This window comes from Sander lucioperca, chromosome 2 (genome assembly GCF_008315115.2).
Source record: "Sander lucioperca isolate FBNREF2018 chromosome 2, SLUC_FBN_1.2, whole genome shotgun sequence".
NCBI lineage: Eukaryota > Metazoa > Chordata > Actinopteri > Perciformes > Percidae > Sander > Sander lucioperca.
The window spans coordinates 32,917,519-32,938,050 of record NC_050174.1 but is presented as its reverse complement, the minus strand read 5'-3'; the positions used below and the strand labels follow the sequence as shown (position 1 = coordinate 32,938,050).

General features: G+C 41.9%; 1 protein-coding gene across 1 annotated transcript; it reads right to left on the bottom strand.

Annotated features, from left to right (window-relative positions):
* Positions 1–1,633: 1,633 nt before the first annotated feature.
* Positions 1,634–19,199, bottom strand: LOC116057254. The gene is made up of 7 exons (XM_031309638.2): positions 19,042–19,199; positions 17,832–17,905; positions 14,886–15,036; positions 11,924–11,971; positions 9,753–9,840; positions 3,298–8,944; positions 1,634–2,755 (listed from the first exon to the last, which is right to left on the bottom strand). The coding sequence occupies exons 2-7, from the start codon at positions 17,899–17,901 to the stop codon at positions 1,983–1,985; spliced, it is 6,777 nt and encodes a 2,258-aa protein (XP_031165498.2). The 5' UTR covers positions 17,902–17,905; positions 19,042–19,199; the 3' UTR covers positions 1,634–1,982.
* Positions 19,200–20,532: the final 1,333 nt, after the last annotated feature.

Here is a 20,532-nt window from a genome sequence, read left to right as displayed (position 1 = left end):
TGAAAAAAAGGTGTTCAAGAAGAGTCTAAATATTTTGAGAGAAAAATAAAGTAGGGATAATGATTTTTATTTATATATTTCTTAAAAATCTTGATAAAATATTTATATTATATTTCTTCAAATAATAAAAAAAAGTTAGGAATAGTTAAAATTTTTTTATATATTTTGAAAAAAATTGAAATATTTTATTTAAAAAAAGGCTGGAATAGATAAAAAAAAAAGTGACAGAAAGTGATCATCCTTTGGTGACAACAGTTAAGTTTAGAAACCAAAATGACAGTTATTTACTGGGGGAGGACACCCACACCCCCCGGTTATATCGTCCCAGTTAAAAAAGGAAAACCTTTAAAAGTGTCAAAACAACAAAAAAACATTGAAAGTAAAACATCGGAAAGAAATGTCATGAATGTCGGCAACAATGCCAAAAACACTGAAAAAAAACTCACAGTTAACCCTTGAGTTGTCTTCCTGTCAACAAACACTTTTGTTGTCTCTATCTCAAGGTTTTAGCCACTTTTTTATAAGTTTTATTTTTCAACATTTGGGTCCCTTTTTTCAAAATTGATATCTGATGTTTTGTCACTTTTTCAAAGTTTTGGGCGTTTTTTTGGCCTTTTTTTCTGTGTTTTAGACTGTTTTTTTTCATTGTTTTTGTTGCTTTTCCCAACTTTTGGTCCAGTTTTTTTTTTTTTTTTTTTTTTCTGTGCTCATTTCGACATCCCATATTTTCTAATATAAAAAAAAACTTTGAAAACGGGTCAAATTTGACCCAAGGAAAAGATGAGGGTTAAAAAAGGAAAACCTTTAAAAATGTCAGAAAAAGCGACAAAAACATCGAAAAAAAATGTCATAAATGTCGACAACAACAACTCTGAAAATGCTGAAAAAACCCTCTTAAAGACCTTAAGAGAGTTATGAGTTTTACAATGACAGGTAGAGTTTTTTCAAACAATACCTGTGATAGTTTATATCCTCGATGTCCCACTTCCGGGATGGTCCAGAGCTGCAGGAAATTCCCCCAGATGTCCGTCCCCTTCCTCTGTCTTTGTGTTGGCATTCTCATGGCAGTTGGGGTTCTAACCTCTGGTGGATTTGTGAGGACTATGGTTAACTGCTCCTCAGATCTCTGCAGGGTAAATCCAGACAGCTAGCTAGACTATCTGTCCAATCTGAGTTTTCTGTTGCATGACTAAAACTACTTTTGAATGTACACATGTTCCACCAAAACAAGTTCCTTCCTGAGACTATTTAGCAGAGGCACCGTGGCTCCGTCCGGCACTTAGCCCCGCCCAAGACGATTGTGATTGGTTTGTGTTGATATGTTAATAAACTAGAGCACGTTGTTCTTCCATCCAGAAATGCTGTGTGGACTAGACAGACCTTCCTCAGCAGCGCTGTGGAGGAAGGTCTGGACATGCAAGACTACATCTCACGGGACGGACTCTTAGACGCGAGGAAGCAAAGCAAGTGAAGGAAACGTGGATGCAATTTAAGGGAAGTAAGATTCACCTTAAGTTTGGCCCTTCTGCACCAAAGACACAAGGGGACACATCCAGCATCCGTCCACACAGACACATCATCGTTACAGAGGAAAGCACATTCTTCTTTAAAATCAATATTTTAACACAAATAATAATTTGAATGATTTTATTTCCAAGAACAAAGCATAAAGGATCCATTTGATTATAAAAACATTTGAGTACAGTTACAGGTTTTGTTTGGCTACATTACAATTTTACTTTTTAAATCAAAACACAGTATGTAGTTTATAAAACGATTGTATTCATTTTATGGATACATTTTCCTCAACATAGATTACTAAATAATGCAAATCAGACACCGCCCTTAAGTAGAAGAGGTTTGTTATTCACTTCCGTTTCTTTTGTTGTTTTGCCCTTAAAACTGATGTATTGCTTGTTTGCAAAATGAAAACTCAGCCTAAGTGCACATGAATGATCCATTTAATCAAACTCATAACGAGACTAAACTGATTTCCATTGTACTAACTGAAACTTTTGTAGCAGCCCGTCCACTGACATCTCCTGATCTCTAAAAACCAACTTCAAATGACCACATTCGTTCTCATCACTGATCCAGCCCTGCAGTGTAATTTTAATAGTAGTTTGGTTAAGTCCAAAGAAAGTCAGGAGAACTCTGTCAGACTTAAGTTGGCAGTCAAATGGCGTTAACTGTGAGCTCATGTACAAGACGTCTGTAGCGTTGTCTTTGGCACAGTTATCAACCGTGACTGAACCGTTGTTGAAAGCCAACATGTAAATGTCATTTCCATCACCGCCAACCAGGTAATCGCCACCGGTGGACACCAAGATGTCATTGCCGTCCGAGCCTTTGAGAAGAGAACCTTCGTAACCGGACACCAAGATATCAGAGTAGATGGTGCCGATGACTATCTCCACATCCTTCAACACATCGCCCTCAGCATCGGCGTAGCGGCCTTGTCCCGTCAGCAGGTTGACATAAACTCCTTTACCTGTGTCAGGATCGCCCCGGTACACAACCGTGTCTCTGCCAGGACCGCCATCCACCAGATCAGCCCCTGGTCCTGGAAGGAAGACGTCCCGGCCAGAGTTTCCCATCATAGTGTCATTTCCGTCCTCGCCATAAAGAGTGTCGTCTCCCAAGCCACCAATCAGGATGTCGGCTCCGTTCCCTCCGATCAGCGTGTCATCTCCGGCGCCTCCTTCCAAGGCATCATCCTTCCACCCACCAATCAGAACGTTGGCTTGATTGTTACCTAAGGCAAGAGGCAAGGCAGCTTTATGTCCACAGCACATTTCAGCAACAAGGTGATTTAAAGTGCTTTACATAAATCATTAAAGAGCAGTTAAAATAATGAAAAACATTCGTTAAAGAGAATATAAAAACAACTAAAGCACATTTCAGACCAAAGATTCTCGCCAAGATGATTAACAGCTCCTAGCAATTCTCCAGTTTGCAGCGTTCTTCCACTGAGTCAAAATGCTTATCTTATCATGAATTAGCTCGTTCTTGCTAACGAGCGCCGTTAGCCTTTACAACAGAGCCGCTTCCCTACACTTGTTAGATAATGTTTCATTACAGGGTTCTCTGTTGATTTGTGTTTGGGGGGGTCACCGAAAGTTTGCATCATGTGGATGCACTGACAGTGTTGTTGACATTATATGGAATTCCTCATGTGGGCAGAAACTACACACTATAGCTTTAATAATAGGCTGAATACTTTTCAAATTAAATAAAATATAATGAAGTGACATTCGAGTGGCATTATAGAGGAAGATTGACATCTGTACTACTTACCTAGTATGTTATTGGACTGAGTGGGACAGCCTTGCACCGTGTGGACCTTTGACAGATTCCTCTGAGAGTTGAGGTCCAAGCGGCAGTCAACCTGCAGCTGTTTCAGAGTCACTTTGAATGCTTCAATGTGAAAGAAAGGGACATCTCCGGTTGAGTTTAGTGATTTCAATTTGAAATTCACTCCGTCAGAGCTCTGAAATTCTAAGTGCTGATGTTTGGAACTATTGGCGTAGTTGATAAGAATTAATCTGAATTGTTCCCCTTTTGACGTGATCGTCACCTTCAGATCTTCTGTTGATGAGTCCAGTGTGACTTGACTGCCATGAAGATAATCCATGTCAACCAACACAGTATCAATACTCTCATCTTCTGCAAAGTTATCGATCATTGAGTCATTTCCACATCCTTGTTTGATTACGTAAGTGTCTTTTCCTTCACCTCCAAACATTAAGGCACCTCCGGTGTACGGATCAAGCAGATTCTCATTGCTGTTTCCAGCCATGATGTCGAAACCTGAGGAACCGTACATTTCTTTAACTGAATCATGATTCTTCATATTCATCACTTTGCCGCAGAATAATGGTGAATTGTTTCTATATCCTCCACACTTGTAGTATTCAGAGGATTTCTGGTTTCTAAAATCAACAGTTATGGGGAACATTAAAGACTCATCACAGCTGCTGCGGTTGGTCATCAGTCCAGCTGTTATTCCATCACTGGTTTTAATCTGCAGGTGCTGATGAAACTTTGAATCAAACCAGTTCTGTAAAATAACATCTTCTCCACCATGTACCAAAACGATGATGCTCTGTCCTTCACATATACACTTTATGTTATTGTATTGTTCTTTCAGAAAGAGAATATCCAAGGCTAGATCTGGCGATTGATTGTTGATGGTTTTGACTCCTTGGCCCGGTGTGATAACGTACCAGTCCTCTCCTCCTCTACCCTGGATGAAATCATCTCCTCCTCCTGGGACAATAACGTTGTGCTCTTTGTTCCCTCTGATTACATCGTTGAACTTTGACCCACGAACCTCCGTCACGCTGCTAAAAGCCTCGTCCTCCTGAAGGTCCACCAGCAGAGGAGATGGCGAGTTGCTGTAGTCGATGCTGCTACTTTTAATACACTTGGTGAACGGGTCTCTGTCCAGGCAGTCGGTCTTGTTATCTGAGATTGTGAAAGTGATCAAATCTTTTGTGACAACAAGCAAATGTCTGTCTGCTGCTGATCTGAACCAATTCCCTAAAGTCACCCTGACAGGCGTGTTGTTATGGAAAGCGTTCAGAACAACATTGTCATTCACTACTTCCACTCTAAAAGTGTGAAGGTTTGCTTCTATTATGGCCAGGTCTGTTTTATTGTCTTTGGAGTAATTTTTAATCCACACTAACGACTGTTTTCTGACTTTTACTATGTACATGTCTTCTCCTTCACGGCCCATTAACCAATCATCACCTCCTCCTCCATCTATGAGGTTATTCTCTCCATTTCCAAAGAGCACATCATCATACTGAGACCCAAAGATGTTTGTAACTGTGCTTAAAAGTGGCTTGGATGCATCCACATTTTGACCACTAGAGCTAAACATCTTGTTAATCCCTCTGGCCACCAGCTGAACAGAAGTAACCACGACGGAGGAAATCTCAAACAAGACTCCGTCTCCAGACATCATGTTCATGTGACGATACGGTTCCCCTAAAAACCATCCTTCTATGGTCACAGTGTGACTTCCCTCATACATTAACACAACATCATTTCCAGATTTAGACACAGAAATGTGACTGTAATTAACACTGAAATGAAGAGTGTCTAGTGCTTTGGAAGGATCGTAGTTGTTAATGATTGTTTTCCCTCCATTTTCAGGAATAATGTACGTGTCTTTTCCTCCGCATCCTTCAACGTAACTTCTCTGTGGACCGAGGAAGAATATGTCATCACCTGGTTCACCATAAAGCATGTAATAGTAACTTAACATGACTTCAATCACATGTTTATCCTCTGCTTTCTGAATTGCAAAAAAACGATTAGAATCTCTATTTCCTTTGTATTCCCCAAACCTTGACTCTGATACAGCTTTATAACCTGAAACCACCGTCACAGAGCTGGCTGGTATGAACCACAGTATTTTCTTCTCTAGTGTCGTGTACTCTAACTGATGTGACTCTCCCAGGCCAAGAATAATATCTTTGCTTCCCTGTGTATCAATCGGCCAACACCTTTTCCCAAAACTCTTATTACTAGACACAAAATAGTCCATGCAGAGTTCAGATGGACCCTGGTCAGCGAGGCAGAAGTGAACTCCTCCTCCGTTCCAAGAAGAGTCTCCACCGCTAAAATCAACGGCGCTCGTTCCATCCTGTTGCTTTGTAACTTTGTAATATTTGTGATAGTCTGATATCTGTTCAACAAGTCTGTGTCCCGGCTCAATTTCATCATAACGCCAATCGTAAAAGAAACTCGCCACACTAATTACAAAATGCTCACTCCCCTTCAGAAAGCCTAAGGAAACGGCCCCCAGTTTCTCCAGAACTCCAGCATCTTTCGGGAGGTTGTTTAGTTCAGTCGGTATGCCCATATAAATTTCATCAATGCTCCGGACTACGGATAAAGCCAGGTTTATAGGGGCCAGTTCAGGCAGAGCAATTTCAATAACATCTAATTCAAGGATAATACCATCTGAGGCAGCATCGATGTATCCCAGCGCGTCACCTCTCTTCAAATCTTGTTTATGATTGTATATCCCAAATCCAATTCCCCCTATTGGTATAACTGACATAAAACCCTTCATTGCAGGGCTTTTCATGACCGATCTTACAGCTTTGGCCATTCTAGTCTCTGAGGACAGAGTTTGTTTTGCAATAACAGACGTTGTCATAGCTGTCACGCCATGAGCCATTTGCAGAGACCCCACCACGCCATCTTTAATGTCACCCTGTTCAAAAGCACGAACAGCTCCTTTCATCCCCAGCATGAGGCCCAGCGTCCCAACAGCATGCCCAGCGTGCTCTACGTACTTGCTGCCTTGATGGGAGGAGGTTGAACCGTGATTTTCCATGTCATGAACTGCTGTTTCAATGCTCTCTGACATTGTTTCATAGTAACGTTGACTCTCCGGTGATAACTTAGCTCTAAACTCAACAGGTTTAGCATCAGCACCGTCTAACAGATTACACACAAACTCTCCGTTCTCCATTCTGGCGCTGCCCTCCTGGACCTGCAACCCTGCCAGACTCTCTCCATATTTTACCTTTAACTGACTGTGGATTTGTTCAGCGGTTAATACTCTCAGCCTGGAGTAATACGATTCAAGTTTGAAGGACTTTTCCAACTCAGAGGCAGATTTTAAGTCGTGGGATGTTACACGGCCGTCATCGTAGCCTCCTAATCGGCCGGACGTTGAAGGGTAGCTGATATCTACTTTATTTATGAAAGTTTCGAATTGACCTGAATTAAGCTCAGTTATCATGTAATTGTTTTTTGCCATATCGAATATCTGAGACAGATTTTTTTCTCCATTTTGAATCCACTTATTATACAGTTCGACTTCACGTGTTATAAGCTTCTTAAGATCTTTCTGTAATTCCTGACTAGTCCGACGATTATATTCATTTTCTAATTTGCTAGAACCTTTATCTGTGGCTGAGCCACTAAATCCCCGCCTGCTTGGGTCAATCCAAGACAATCCTCTTGCCATTGAATGTTCTTCCCAAAGAAAGTTCAGTCCTTTCTCTTTGATATTGTTGTCTGTGCTTTGGACCATATCCAGGGCCATGAGAATCAGAGGAAATGTCCGTAAGTTTCTAGCAGATTCAGATATAACTGATGCAGTGAAATATGTGGTGCACCAGGCCTCAGCGGGGAGCGGGAGGCGAGTTGTTGTGGGCTCTCTACGAAAAATACCTTCCACATATTGAGCGTATCTTTCTCTTGGGTCATTTTGGCCCATTTCTGTTATAATTCCTTCTCGTATTTTAGAGTATCTTTCTTTTCCTATCTGATCTTCAATACATTTCTTAACATTTTCTTCATGTCCTCTTTCATTGTTGTCAAGCTTTTTTCCGACTGGAGCGACATACAGAGTTATAGGATTAACCTCTACTATCCAGTCATTGACCATCAGGTATGTAACCTTATCTTCTCCGGTCTTTGCATAGTGACGGATTACATTCCTGATATCTTCTCCTGATCTAATCTCATAACAGTTGGAAAGAATATCTTTTTTTTGATCAACCGTTATCCTCTTTACCTCCCCTGTCTCCTCCAAGCGTCCCGTTTCTTCATTATAAACTTTTTTTTTGTTTATAATTTTTGATAAATAATACTCTTTTGGATCCAAGTTTTCAATCTTAATTTTTTCTGGACGGGGTATGTTTTCGTCATAAAACAATCCCCAGGACAGAGCTTCGAGTTGTTTACAAGCATTACGATCTTCAGCATTAAAATCCTCAAAAACATTCTGGTTAATAAATGTCTTTGGCTCCTCTGGCCAGCTGTCTCTGTAGACCAGAAAACGTTTTTTTGGACCTAGAAAGTTTCTTTCACCGGTAAAGATTTCCTTTCCTTTACTGCCGGGCTCACTTCTAGGAATTACGTCTCTGTTCCTACCGAGGGTTGCCACCACTTTCTTGCTGGCATCTTTATGTTGCCATTGCGCTCCATCCTTAGTGATCTCTAGGGTGATTTTCTCTCCTGTGTGGCTGACCTGGAGCACAGTGTTTCTGATGTGCAGCTCTGTCTCGATGCCGGCGGTCTCATGGAGATCCTTCAGCAGCGTTTCAATGAATGCATTATCTGATCCAACCTCGCAGGCCACCACACTTATTGTTTTAATTTTATTGAAATCCCTGGAGATTTGTTGAATGATTTTGGAGACATCTTGCACTTCGTATCCTCCCAGTCTCATTACTCCTGAGCTGTCTTTCCTGCCGTGGCCGACCAGCACCAGCCGGCTGTCCATTGTCAGCGGCACGGAGTCACCTCGGATCAGTACTGGTCTTTGGTTGTTATCAAGAACGTAGACAGAGGAAACCTTTGGATGCTTCTCAAAAAGATACGTAGCAGCTGTTCTGACAGCAGGGTTATCTTCCAGGATGAGGATCTGCTGGTGGTCATACTGGGTGCTGTGATCAACCGGTCTTTGTGGAATTTGGTATCCAGAAACTTCTCCAAGTTTGTTCATGACCTGGTAAGTCTGGTGATTCTCCTGGTTTGTTTCTAGGACTGCTGTGATGCCACGGGCCGTAAAAACACGAATGAAGTTATGTTGGAAGTCTTTGGTTGTGTTTCCATCGAGAGAGAACACAGGCGCAGTTTCCAGTGACCGATTCAACATCAGCTCTGCGAGTGAAGAGCCAGAAAGGCCAGACACAGTTTGTCCATCTTCTGAAACACTCCCAAATATTTTCACCAAGGTGTAGCTGTCTGCTTCTGGTACACACGAGACATTGAACAGGCATTCGTTGCTGACTATTACTGAGCAACGAGGATCCATGCTGTATTCCTGTTGGACTCTGTCATTTGTTGACTTTTCTTTGTCAGTCATGACCAGAAGTTTTTGGCTGTAGCTGTGTGAGATCTCCGAAGCACTCAGGAGAACATCTTGTGTCTTCTGTTTATCAACAGCTGCCAAGAAGCCTTCAAAATCCTGGATAATAGGTGAAAAAAAACATATGAAACAGCAGAAAATCCGCTTAAAATCATTTTTGTTTAGATTACTTTATCATAAGTTGGAGGGCATGAACGTTTAACTCAAGAAAGTCCAATATATTTGTCTTAAAGGGTAACTTCCTATTATCCCATTTAACCCTATACGGCAGGGGTTCTCAAACTTATTACTAAAAGGTCTGCATCTGATTTTTATTTAAGGCTGGTGTAGCCTATATACACGACGTTCCACTTCCGAGATTGCTCCGGTGCCGCTGGAAATTCCGCCGGAATCAGCGTCCCCTTCTTCTGTCTTTGTGTTGGCGTTCTAACTTCCGGCTGATTTGTGAGGACTATGGTTAACTGCTCCTCAGATCTCTGCAGGGTAAAGTCTGTTGCACGACTAAAACTAATTTTGAACATACACGTTTCACCAAAACAAGTTCCTTCCTGAGACTATTTAGCAGAGACACCGTGGCTCCGTCCGGAGCTTAGCACCGCCCACGATGATTGTGATTGATTTAAAGAAATGCCAATAAACCAGAGCACGTTTTTCTCCCATCCAGGAATGCTGTGTGGACTAGCCAGACCTTCCTCCGCAGAGCTGTGGAAATTACCCTTTAAACTCCTCCTGTAGGAACTGCAGTTCTACAACTTTTATTTTTGGTTTCTGTGTGTCGTTGCAAGATCTATCGACTCTTTTGATAATATAGTTTCATTAATTAAACACTGATTTGGGTTCCAGTAAAATTGAGTTCAGTCCTTCTAAAGTCAGTGCAGCTTTTCATTTAATTTTAAAATCCACTAACCTGTTCCTTCTGAATGACAGAAGCTGTGAAATTCTCATTCTCCTGAAGATCTGCCAGCAAAGTCATCGGGTTTTGGTCAATGTCCTCCCTAAAAGAAGATAAACAGTGCAGGAGGAGGGATTACTTCCTTTACTCTGGAGAATGGAGACATCTGTACAGTCAGATTCATAATCCAACTCCAGAGCAGACTGAGGCTATGTTCAAACTTGGTTGACTAGGGCGCTTTTGTAGTAAAAACGTGGAGCGGTGCTAACGTTAGATACAAAAAGCAGTGGAGAAAGAACACAGAGAGAGAGAGAGAGAGAGAGAGAGAGAGACAGAGAGAGAGAGCGAGACAGAGAGAGAGAGAGAGAGAGAGAGACAGAGAGAGAGCGAGACAGAGAGAGAGAGAGAGAGAGCGAGAGAGAGAGAGAGAGAGAGAGAGAGACAGAGAGAGAGAGCAAGACAGAGAGAGAGAGAGAGAGAGCGAGAGAGAGAGAGAGAGAGAGAGAGACAGAGAGAGAGAGCGAGACAGAGAGAGAGAGAGAGAGAGAGCGAGAGAGAGAGAGAGACAGAGAGAGAGCGAGAGCGAGACAGAGAGAGAGCGAGACAGAGAGGGAGAGAGAGAGAGAGAGAGAGAGAGCGAGACAGAGAGAGAGAGAGAGAGAGAGAGAGACAGAGAGAGAGAGAGAGAGAGAGAGCGAGACAGAGAGAGAGAGAGAGAGAGAGAGAGACAGACGGAGAGAAAGAGAGAGAGAGAGAGAGAGAGAGAGACAGACGGAGAGAAAGAGAGAGAGAGAGAGAGACAGACGGAGAGAGAGAGAGAGCGAGAGACAGACAGAGAGAGAGAGAGAGAGAGAGAGAGAGAGAGAGAGAGAGAGACAGACGGAGAGAGAGAGCGAGACAGAGAGAGAGAGAGAGTGAGACAGAGAGAGAGAGAGAGAGAGAGAGAGAGAGCGAGACAGAGAGAGAGAGAGAGAGAGAGAGAGCGAGACAGAGAGAGAGAGAGACAGAGAGAGAGCGAGAGAGAGACAGAAGGTGCTTTCCGACCGGATAGTACTTGTACTTTTTAGAGGAAAAGTACACTTCTAAGCAGTTCTAAGAACTACTCTCCCCCAAAATCTTTTTTTCCGTTTGCATTCCCACTGGCCAAGTGGCCATAGGGACTGGTAGGAGGGGTAAGGGAGGGACGCAAGCACGGCAACGGTCTTTATAGCATCGTCACTAGACCTTAGCGCCACATACAACAACAAAGCAGCATGGAGGAGGCCGTACATGGCCAGCAGTGCCTGCAGTGCCTGCACCTCCGCATCAGTCCATTCTCGTAGTAATTCACGTAATGTTTTGCTCAACACAGACGGGGCTTTATTATACTCAGAACAGACCCCGCCTCTGCCTGCTGCGCTGTGGACGTGTGTGTGTGTGTGTGTGTGTGTGTGTGTGTGTGTGACGGCCGGCGAGCCGCAGGACACGCTTGTGGAGTTTAACTCCGAAAAGACAGTTAACCACAGGTTCCCGTTAATCTTATGATGGACATGTGTTGTGATATTTAAACAAACGAACCGTCAACGGTGAAATAAAAAGCCTCTTATTTACGAGAGCGGTCTGAGAGACCTCCAGCTCACAGCGAGGTGTCTGAGCATGACTGGCCTAAAACGTTGTCAGAAGTGAATTTAATGATGAATAAGATGGTGAAAATTCTTAAAAATGTCCCGTTGTTGGTTGTTGCTCCGTCTGCAAGTTCCGAGTTGGCAGTGGGCTTGACTTATAAGTTCGACCAATCAAGTACACCTAGGAAAAGGGAAAAGGGAAAAGACCCTGCTCTGAAGTAGGAGCTAAAAAACTACACTACTGAGGCCAGAGGAACTTAATGGAACACGACGAAAAATGTGTTCTAGGAACATTTAGTTCTAAGAACTGAAAAAATCCCTCCGGTCGGAAAGCCCCTAGAGAGAGAGAGAGAGAGAGAGAGAGAGAGAGAGAGAGAGAGAGAGAGACACAGAGAGAGAGAGAGAGACAGAGAGAGGGAGAGAGAGAGAGAGAGAGAGAGAGAGACAGAGAGAGAGAGAGAGACAGAGAGAGAGAGAGAGAGAGAGAGAGAGAGAGAGAGACAGAGAGCGAGAAAGAGAGAGAGAGAGAGAGAGAGAGAGAGGTGCTAACATTAGATAAACAGTGGTGGAGAGAGTTCTTACTTGCTAACAGATTCCAACTCAGCTCTGGCCCCATACACGGTTGTGTCCCTAAGAGGAAATAAAGTCATTGTTAGCTTTTCTGTTCACATTAATAAAAAAAAACACACACACTAAAACAATCAGATGTTTACCCAAGTCATCAGAGCCTAATCGATTACTCGGCCTGGCAGGTATAAACCCCAGGCCGACAGGGCTGTAAACGGGTTCGGGCTTTTAAAAAGCTGTCAATCAAAATGTACTTGTTGGGCTTGGGCTGAATTCTGTCAGGCTCGGGCCTTGTCGGGCCGAACTTTTAAGGCCCGATTTCAGCTCTAATCACATGTCGGTGTAAACAGGAAGCAGATTGTCTGACGTTACTCTGTTGTTGTAGAAGTTGAAGTACGAAAACTACTTTGGAGAAAGAACAACGGTGAAAAGTAAGATCAGGGATTTATTATCTTGGAGCAAGGACGAGGTGGAACTGTTACCGGAACGTTGGCGGAGTCATTAGTTTTCCATTAAAGTCAGTGTGTGTATTTCCACTGACTGCAGAACGTCTGCGTCCAGACTCCGTCCCAGCTCCGCGGTCCCAGCTCCGGTGGGATCTTCTATTTTTGCCGGACGCCGGAGAGCTCTGCAGCAATTCAGCACACAGCGGATAGTACGGGACAGGAAGTCGAGCACAGAAACAAAATAAAAATCCGGTTAATTTTTTAAATTAATTTTGAAAAAGTAAAATACACCGTGCTCACGGCGGATCATATTTCCCTGCACTACACCTTGAAAACACAGCTCAGAGTAGTTTCCCCTCTACTCCTCTGGATGGAAACTAACTGGTGGTGGTTTTGTGGTTCCCCGGAGTTTACAAACCAAAAACGGGCGCAGCAGTGTTTCCAAATTACTCTGTTTTAGAGGCTCGGAAACACCGCAGTAGTGTTGACACCTGCACTGGGTTGCACCAGCTAGGCGTATGTTCAAACGTAGACTAGCTTGAGCGTAAGTTGTAATTTAGGTTGAAGTTCACGTGCTACTAACATTTTAAGGGTTGCACCACATGATATAGTTCCGTTTAGGCATACGTTACAACTTAAATCTTACACCAAGCACTTAGTAGGTGTAAAATCCTCTGTAAGATGGGTTGGCATGGCGCATCGCTTTGAAAGGTGGGATAACTTGGAGGATGATAGATTCCATCCCTTTGGATATCTGTGATGATTCTGATTAACACTCACGCTTTAGTTTTCCATGAGCGGAGCTACAGAGGATGACCGACCTGCTGGCAGCAGACTCGGGTTAGATACCCATAATTAACAGCTACTAACGTTAATCATAACCATTTCCCAGTTTAGGCTGCCGTTATGTCTTTGTTATAATAACCTCACAATATAATCTGCCCATAACGTTACGGGCTACTCCATGTTGTAGTTGACGTGTCACCACCTGATGTCACTGTTGTTATTTTGCACTAACGTTAGCTGTAGGTTAAGGTTGTATAGTTATCCCCTAATCATAACGCTTTGTCCTGGTTTATGAAGCCAAGCTCCTTTCTGTTGCTGTTTAGTGATTAGCGTTACCAACGTTACCTATTCTTAGCTATTGGCTTCTTTGCTATTGCAGAGCTAACGGTAAGTGTTCAAAGACAATTGGCAAGAGAGATAACACGGTAATAATAATATAATAATATTAATAAAACACAGCATCAAGACTAATACTTTTCACTGATTGGCCACGGAAAGTGAAAACGTAATTTTCTGCGACAAAATTATGGTTAGTGTGGACTTACGCCAGTGTAACTATGATGAACCTTACGTCTCCGTGGTGCAACCAAACATCGACACATCATCAAACTAACTACTTTTCAACGTATGGTTTAGTGTGGACTTACAACCGAACTTAAGATAGAACTTACGCACAGCTGGTGCAACAGGCTGGCAGAAACTCACTCTAACTCAACTTTTTCTTGTCAAAAAAGACGACAAGAGTGAACATTAGCCTTAGGAGACATTTATCAAGATCAAGACTGTAAAAGAAATTATTCTTTGAGTTGTATTAATTATAATTTTACATTTTTCTATATACTCTGTTCATTTCTTATATACTCTGTGTCTTCTGTGTCTTTGTGTTTAGTGCTTCCTACGGCGGAAAGAAACTGTTTAGTCATAGGATGAAGTGGTTTTTAGCTTGAAGACTGTTGTCCAATGATAATAGAGTATTGTAAAGAATCCTTTTAATAGGATAAGAATTGATTAGTTTTTGGCTGTATTCCAATCAGATAACAGTTCTTTGTGTCTAGATCTGTATAAAATCAATGTGCACACTGCAACTGTTCTGTGGGAGCTGCCCTGGAAAACTGAACTGATAAGACTTGGGCTACGTTCCCACAGCAAGTATTAATGCTTAATTCAGATTTCTTGCTCAGATCTGATTTTTTGTTTGGTTGTTCACATGACCTTTTAAAATGTGGCCTATATCAGATTCCAGTGTGAACTGTTTGTGGTTTTGAACTGACCTGCATGCGCAAAAGAACAACAATGACATCAGACGCAGCACGCTGCTGCACTAAAGTTAGGGAGGTTATGGAGGAAGGAAGCATTTTCACTTTTATTTCAAAATGTTAGTGTAATGGCAGCCATAACATTAATGAACATACACTAATTAGGTATAAAACCTCACTCTACTGTGTGTCTAGGGATAACTCCTGCCGGCGCATAATTGTGACAAATGTTGATGTAGATTGACGTAAAAGTCGCATCAAATCCTCCTTGGTTGTTCACACTGCTGCCTCATTGAAAAAAATCAGACCTGGGTCTGATTCAGGACCACATATGGGAGTGGTCTAAATCTGATTTGTGTTCACACTACTTCATCAGATTTGGGTCACTTTTGCCTTTAGTCTGAACGTAATTAATTACATAAACTTTTGCAATACATCACTTTAACTATCTCTGTGTTCTCTGTGGTTTTGTGTTTAATATTTGTGTACCTATGGAGAGGTGACAGAAAGTCCACAACAAGAGACGTGTGGTTCGGTGGGTTCCTGATATTTTCATGAAACATGTGTTCAGACAGTCCTCTGAGCTGGTGTAGTGCAGCGATATCCGGGCCGAGCTCCTCCCACTCTTCATCTCTCACCTCTGGGGAACAAACAAAACAAAATATAAGTCAAGTATTCAAACCTGTCAAAAATAATTTCTGTCTTCGGTCTGTGTCTCTGTCTTTAATGGCGTTTTTCCATTACATGGTACCTGCTCGACTCGCCTCGACTCTACTCGCCTCGACTCGACACACTGTGCGTCCGTTTTCCGTTGCAGATTTTAGTACCTCCTCAGCGTGGCTGGTCGTCTATGCCGGCTCGACGCACACACCAGCGCACAAGTATAAACATCAGGCCACTTGAGCTTGTTTTACAGTTCTGTGGAGGCTCCACGCAGAGCTTTCGCCGTGGCCTGATGTTTATACTTGTGCGCTGGTGTGTGCGTCGAGCTGGCCATGTGTGTGTACGTAGGCTACGGTGAAAGCTCTGCCGGAGCCTCCGCAGAACTGTAAAACAAGCTGCGCCGCAGTAAACTGCCGTGACCTAACGTACACACACACAGAACGTGGAAGGTGTGTTGTTGTCAGAAGACACATTTAGTTTCTAAAGAAGCTGGAGGCAGCAAAAAAAAAAACACAGCTGGCTAAACTATTTAAAAATAGCAGGTTTGTTCAGGACACCCCCCTCTGTCGCTTTCACGTCACCTTTTCGGCTCGCCTCAGCTCGCTGGGAACCTCGACTGATGAGGTACTAAAAAAAGTACCTGTTAGCAGGTACCAGGGACTTTTTTTCGTAATGGAAAACCAAAAAAGGCGAGTAGAGTCGAGGCGAGTCGAGCTGGTACCATGTAATGGAAAAGCGCCATAACACTCTACTCTCACATAGCCAGCTCTGTCTCCACAGCGCTGTGGAGGAAGGTCTGGCTACACCACAGATGCATTCTGGGATGCATTCCCAAAAAGAAGGGAAAGTTTGAGAACGGAAACACAGAGAGATGTCAGGTTTTTCTGGAAAAGTTCTTCCGTTGATCTAAAAGTTCTCAAACGTTTCACTCAAAGGTTCCAGCTCATAGATCCAGATCGATTGGCAATAAAAAAGTAACATTTATTCAACTCACTTTTAACCTTCGAGTAACATATATATTCAGGTTGAGTTGCCCATGGCTGCCCATGGCTCTGAAATTAGGTAATAATATCACCACCAATAAGTTTATGATAATAGAGAACTTAAATAAGCATTTCACTGAAGCCGGTCATGCTTTCCATCGGGCGGCCGGCCCCCCAGCAAACTGCTCCACAACTCTTGCTGCTACACGTCGAAACCCCCTACCATGCTTCTCCTTTATCCCAATCCTGACAGCTGATGTATTGAGAGAGTTGCATAATCTGGACCCATACAAATCAGCAGGGCTAGACAACCTGGATTCCAATTTCCTAAAATGATCTGTTCTCAACGGCCTACCTACCTGGTTAAATAAAGGTTAAATAAAATAAAATACAATCTCAGTAATGCGTGTTACAGCGCATTTTAGCGCAACATTTAGTGGTGTGTCTGAGCTGCTGACAGATATAAACATGTCGGGAATTAATGTTGAGGCTTGCTACACGTAAATATCATTACATTTTATCAGCCGTGGAAAGTAACTTTGCCGTACTTCAATACAACTGTAAGGTACATTTAATTTAGAGTATTTTCATTTTCTCCTACTTGTCTATTGTACGTTTTAGTTCTCTATTTTTATAGCTTTAGTTACTTTGCATATTGATATTAATTATACAAAATATTATGAATAATCTATGATGTATTAAAGTGGATAAAGATGAGTCTTTATTGATCCGGTGGTGAAATTCACAAGCTACCTCCCAAGTCAAACTTCCCCTGTTATTTTGGTGATAGTAACTCAAAAGTAATGCAAAAGTAGCATAAAGCATTACAATTCAGAGACAGTAATATTGTAATATACCTAATTACTCTCAAATGACAATAACTAGTAATCTATAATGTATTACATGTTGGAAGTAACTTTCCCAACACTGTTGGTTAAGCATTACGTACCACAAGTGAAGCATTGGCATCATGGGCGATTTTAGACCTTTTTAGCGGCTCACTGGTCCAGTATTGAGCGAGAACGCTGTAACCTTCAGCCGTGAACCGAGCTGTTTTGTAACCCTACAGGACCAATGTTCAACGTCAGTCAGCGTCCACTAAAAGTTCTGTTTTTGCCGCTGACAGACTCCGATTATTATTCTAAGTGTCTGACAACATTATGAAAGGATCCCTACAGAGATAGACCTTTTAGTTAAAGAGTAAGATCCTTTTAGTTTAACATCAAACAGCCCCGAAATCACCATCCTTTCCATAATGTTTTCAGACACTTAGAATAATAATCTGAGCCTGTCAGTGGAAAAAATAGAACTTTTAGTGGACGCTGACTGATGCTGAACATTAGTCCTTTAGGGTTACATTGCAGCCCGGTTCACGACTGACGGTTACTCAGTACATGAGTTGCCGTCATAAATTAATAAATACATCTTAAATGTCGCGTGTGTATCGGGAGTTGAAAACATTAATATTCAGAAGGAAAACAAAGAGTTTTCCTTCCATACTACTTTCTACTGTTGTCTCTCTACATAATACTCTTAAAGCGCTGTGTAGCTGCTGGATTTTTGCATTGTATCTGATGCTGAGAGACACTGCCCAAGCGTCCGTATTTTACGAGTTCTGAGTGAGAACGGGTCAGATACTGAGGAATACAGAGAGAGCTGTGTGGAGCTGATAGTCTTAATTAGCTTTGTAGCAACTCATTTGGCAATGGGTTGAATGTAACGGATGTTCATTAATATCAAAAAGTCAAAGCTTGAACTCAAGGTTGTTAAAAAGTAAACTATTTCTCACCGAATAGTTCAGTGAGGCTGAGGAGGCTGAAGAGGATCAGGAGCCTCCAACTCTTCTTCCAATCTGCCATCGCTCTGTGAAATATCACACACACAGAGCCACAAAAACCTGAATAAAAATCAGGGATATAGCAATGCATCATGAATGAGTTAAAAATTGATATAAATGTGTAAAGATTAGAGGTGAAAAGTAAATATAGATACAGTTTTTTAAACGTCTGAGGGCGTAATCTACTTTAGAGTTCACTTGTTTGTCTTCAGACGTCATTACGTGCTGGCTCTATACATGCTAAAAATAGTGATTATTTACATGGAGTCTGGTGGGTTTGGTGATGGTGATTTCGGGGCTGTTTCATGTTAAACTAAAAGGTCTATCTCTGTAGGGATCCTTTCCATAATGTTGTCAGACACTTAGAATAATAATCTGAGCCTGTAATAATATACCCGTTACAATCTCAGTAAAGCAATTTACAACGAATTTTAATGTAACATTTAGTGGTGTTTTGTTTTTTTAAGAATTCACCAACACCGCAAAACATTTCTTCACAGAAAAAAAAAGCTGTGCCGTCACTGTTCCCGTGGTCAGAGCCAGAACCAGAGAACAGTACGGACAACATCTGTGTCCCAACAGGTGACGGTACGTCAGCGCGGACAGCCGTGTGTCCGAGCTGCTGACAGATATAAACATGTTGGGAATTAATGTTGAGGCTTGCTACACGTAAATATCATTACATTTTATCAGCCGTGGAAAGTAACTATGCCGTACTTCAATACAACTGTAAGGTACTTTTAATTGAGTATTTTCATTTTCTCCTACTTGTCTATTGTACGTTTTACTTCTCTATTTTTATAGCTTTAGTTACTTTGCATATTCATATTAACTATACAAAATATTATGAATAATCTATGATGTATTAAATTGGATAAAGATGAGTCTTTATTGATCCGGTGGTGAAATTCACAAGCTATCTCCCAAGTCAAACTCCCGCTGTTATTTTGGTGAAAGTAACTCAAAAGTAATGCAAAAGTAGCATAAAGCATTACAATTCAGAGACAGTAATATTGTAATATACCTAATTACTCTCAAATGACAATAACTAGTAATATATAATGTATTACATTTTGGAAGTAACTTGCCCAACACTGGTTGGCAGAGTATTTAAACTTGTATATTAAACACATAAAAACAATCCATCTTTCTAACAGCTTACCTTCTCCTGGTTGAAGTGCAGACAGAGAAGCACAGACTGGATGAAGAGAGATGTTCCTTTTTATAAGATAAATCAGAGAAAGTGTACTTTGGCTTTGTTTATTCTCTGTCTCAAACTTTTATTTGCTTGACCACTGCATACGTTCTGTGTAATCATGTTTTACCGTAACTCACGTCCAACTGAGGCTGCAGCAAATAAACACACAAGCCATGAACCGTTTGACCAATTTAACCCTACAGGACAAATGTTCAGGTCAGTCAGCGCCCACTAAAAGTTCTGTTTTTGCTGCTGACAGACTCAGATTATTATTCTAAGTGTCTGACAACATTATGGGATGGATCCCTACAGAGATAGACCTTTTTGTTAAAGAGTAAGATCCTTTTAGTTTAACATGAAACAGCCAAGAAATCCCCATCACCACACCCACCAGACTCCATGTAAATAATCAGGACTTTTAGTCAATAAACTTTCTGTCTGTCTGTCTGTCTGTCTGTCTGTCTGTCTGTCTGTGTGGCTGTCTTACTCTTGCTAGTTTCCTTTATAATAAAACATCAGATTTTATAAACTACATGTGTTTTGTGTGCAGTAATCTTAATGTGTAAAGTAACTAGTAACTAAAGCTGTAACAGATGAATGTAGTGGAGTTGTAATTGTAATTGTAATTTCCCATCGGGATAAATAAAGTATAAACTAAACTAAACTAAACTACTGGAGTAAAAAGTACAATATTTCTCTCTGAAATGTAACAGAGTAGAAGTAGAAAATGGCATGAAAAGAAAAGACTCAAGTAAAATACAAGTACCTCAACATTTGGACTGAAGTACAGTACTGGAGTAAATGTACTTAGTAGCATAGTTAGGGTTATACGGTTTGGTTCTGGTTTATGTAGGAGGGAGCACATCTGGATACAACGCTCGCTCAGTGCGTGCCGAAGAGCTGGCGGTCCAGTTTGATGAGCTGTCGGAGGAAACCGCGGTTCGGGATGACTCCGCGGTTATCTTTCACGGCACAAATGGCCTCCACCAGGGTCAGGTTCTGCTTCAGCATCAGGTAGGCCAGGACCAGGGTGGCGGAGCAGCTCACTCCCACGTGGCAGTGCACCAACACTTTGCCTGGAATCAGAGAGAAATGGCCTCCACCAGGGTCATAGTTGGCCTCCGGTACTAAAGGGCAAACTAACAAAGGCACCAGGCAAGTACAAACAGGTTTTCTGCTTTGCACAAACAAGTAGCACTAAATCCCTGATGGGGACACCTGGGTGTGTGTGCACTTCTTCCTTAAACTTCTTTCAAGAATGATGGCAGGAGTTTGAGGAAGAAGTGCAGACACACACACACACACACACACACACACACACACACACACACACACACACACACACACACATCGTCATGTGCTTTGTGTGCAGAAATCTTAATGTGTAAAGTAATATGTAGTATTGATGAATGTATGAATGTAGTAAATGGAGTGAATGGAGTAAAAAGTACAATA

Coding starts and splice junctions, on each gene's coding strand:
- LOC116057254 (XM_031309638.2), bottom strand. CDS start 17,901: ATGGCAGATTGGAAGAAGAGTTGGAGGCTCCTGATCCTCTTCAGCCTC. Junction 11,972..14,885: donor TTTCTGTCACCTCTCCATAG/GTACACAAATAT, acceptor ATTTCCTCTTAG/GGACACAACCGTGTATGGGG. Junction 2,756..3,297: donor TCAGTCCAATAACATACTAG/GTAAGTAGTACA, acceptor CTCTTGCCTTAG/GTAACAATCAAGCCAACGTT.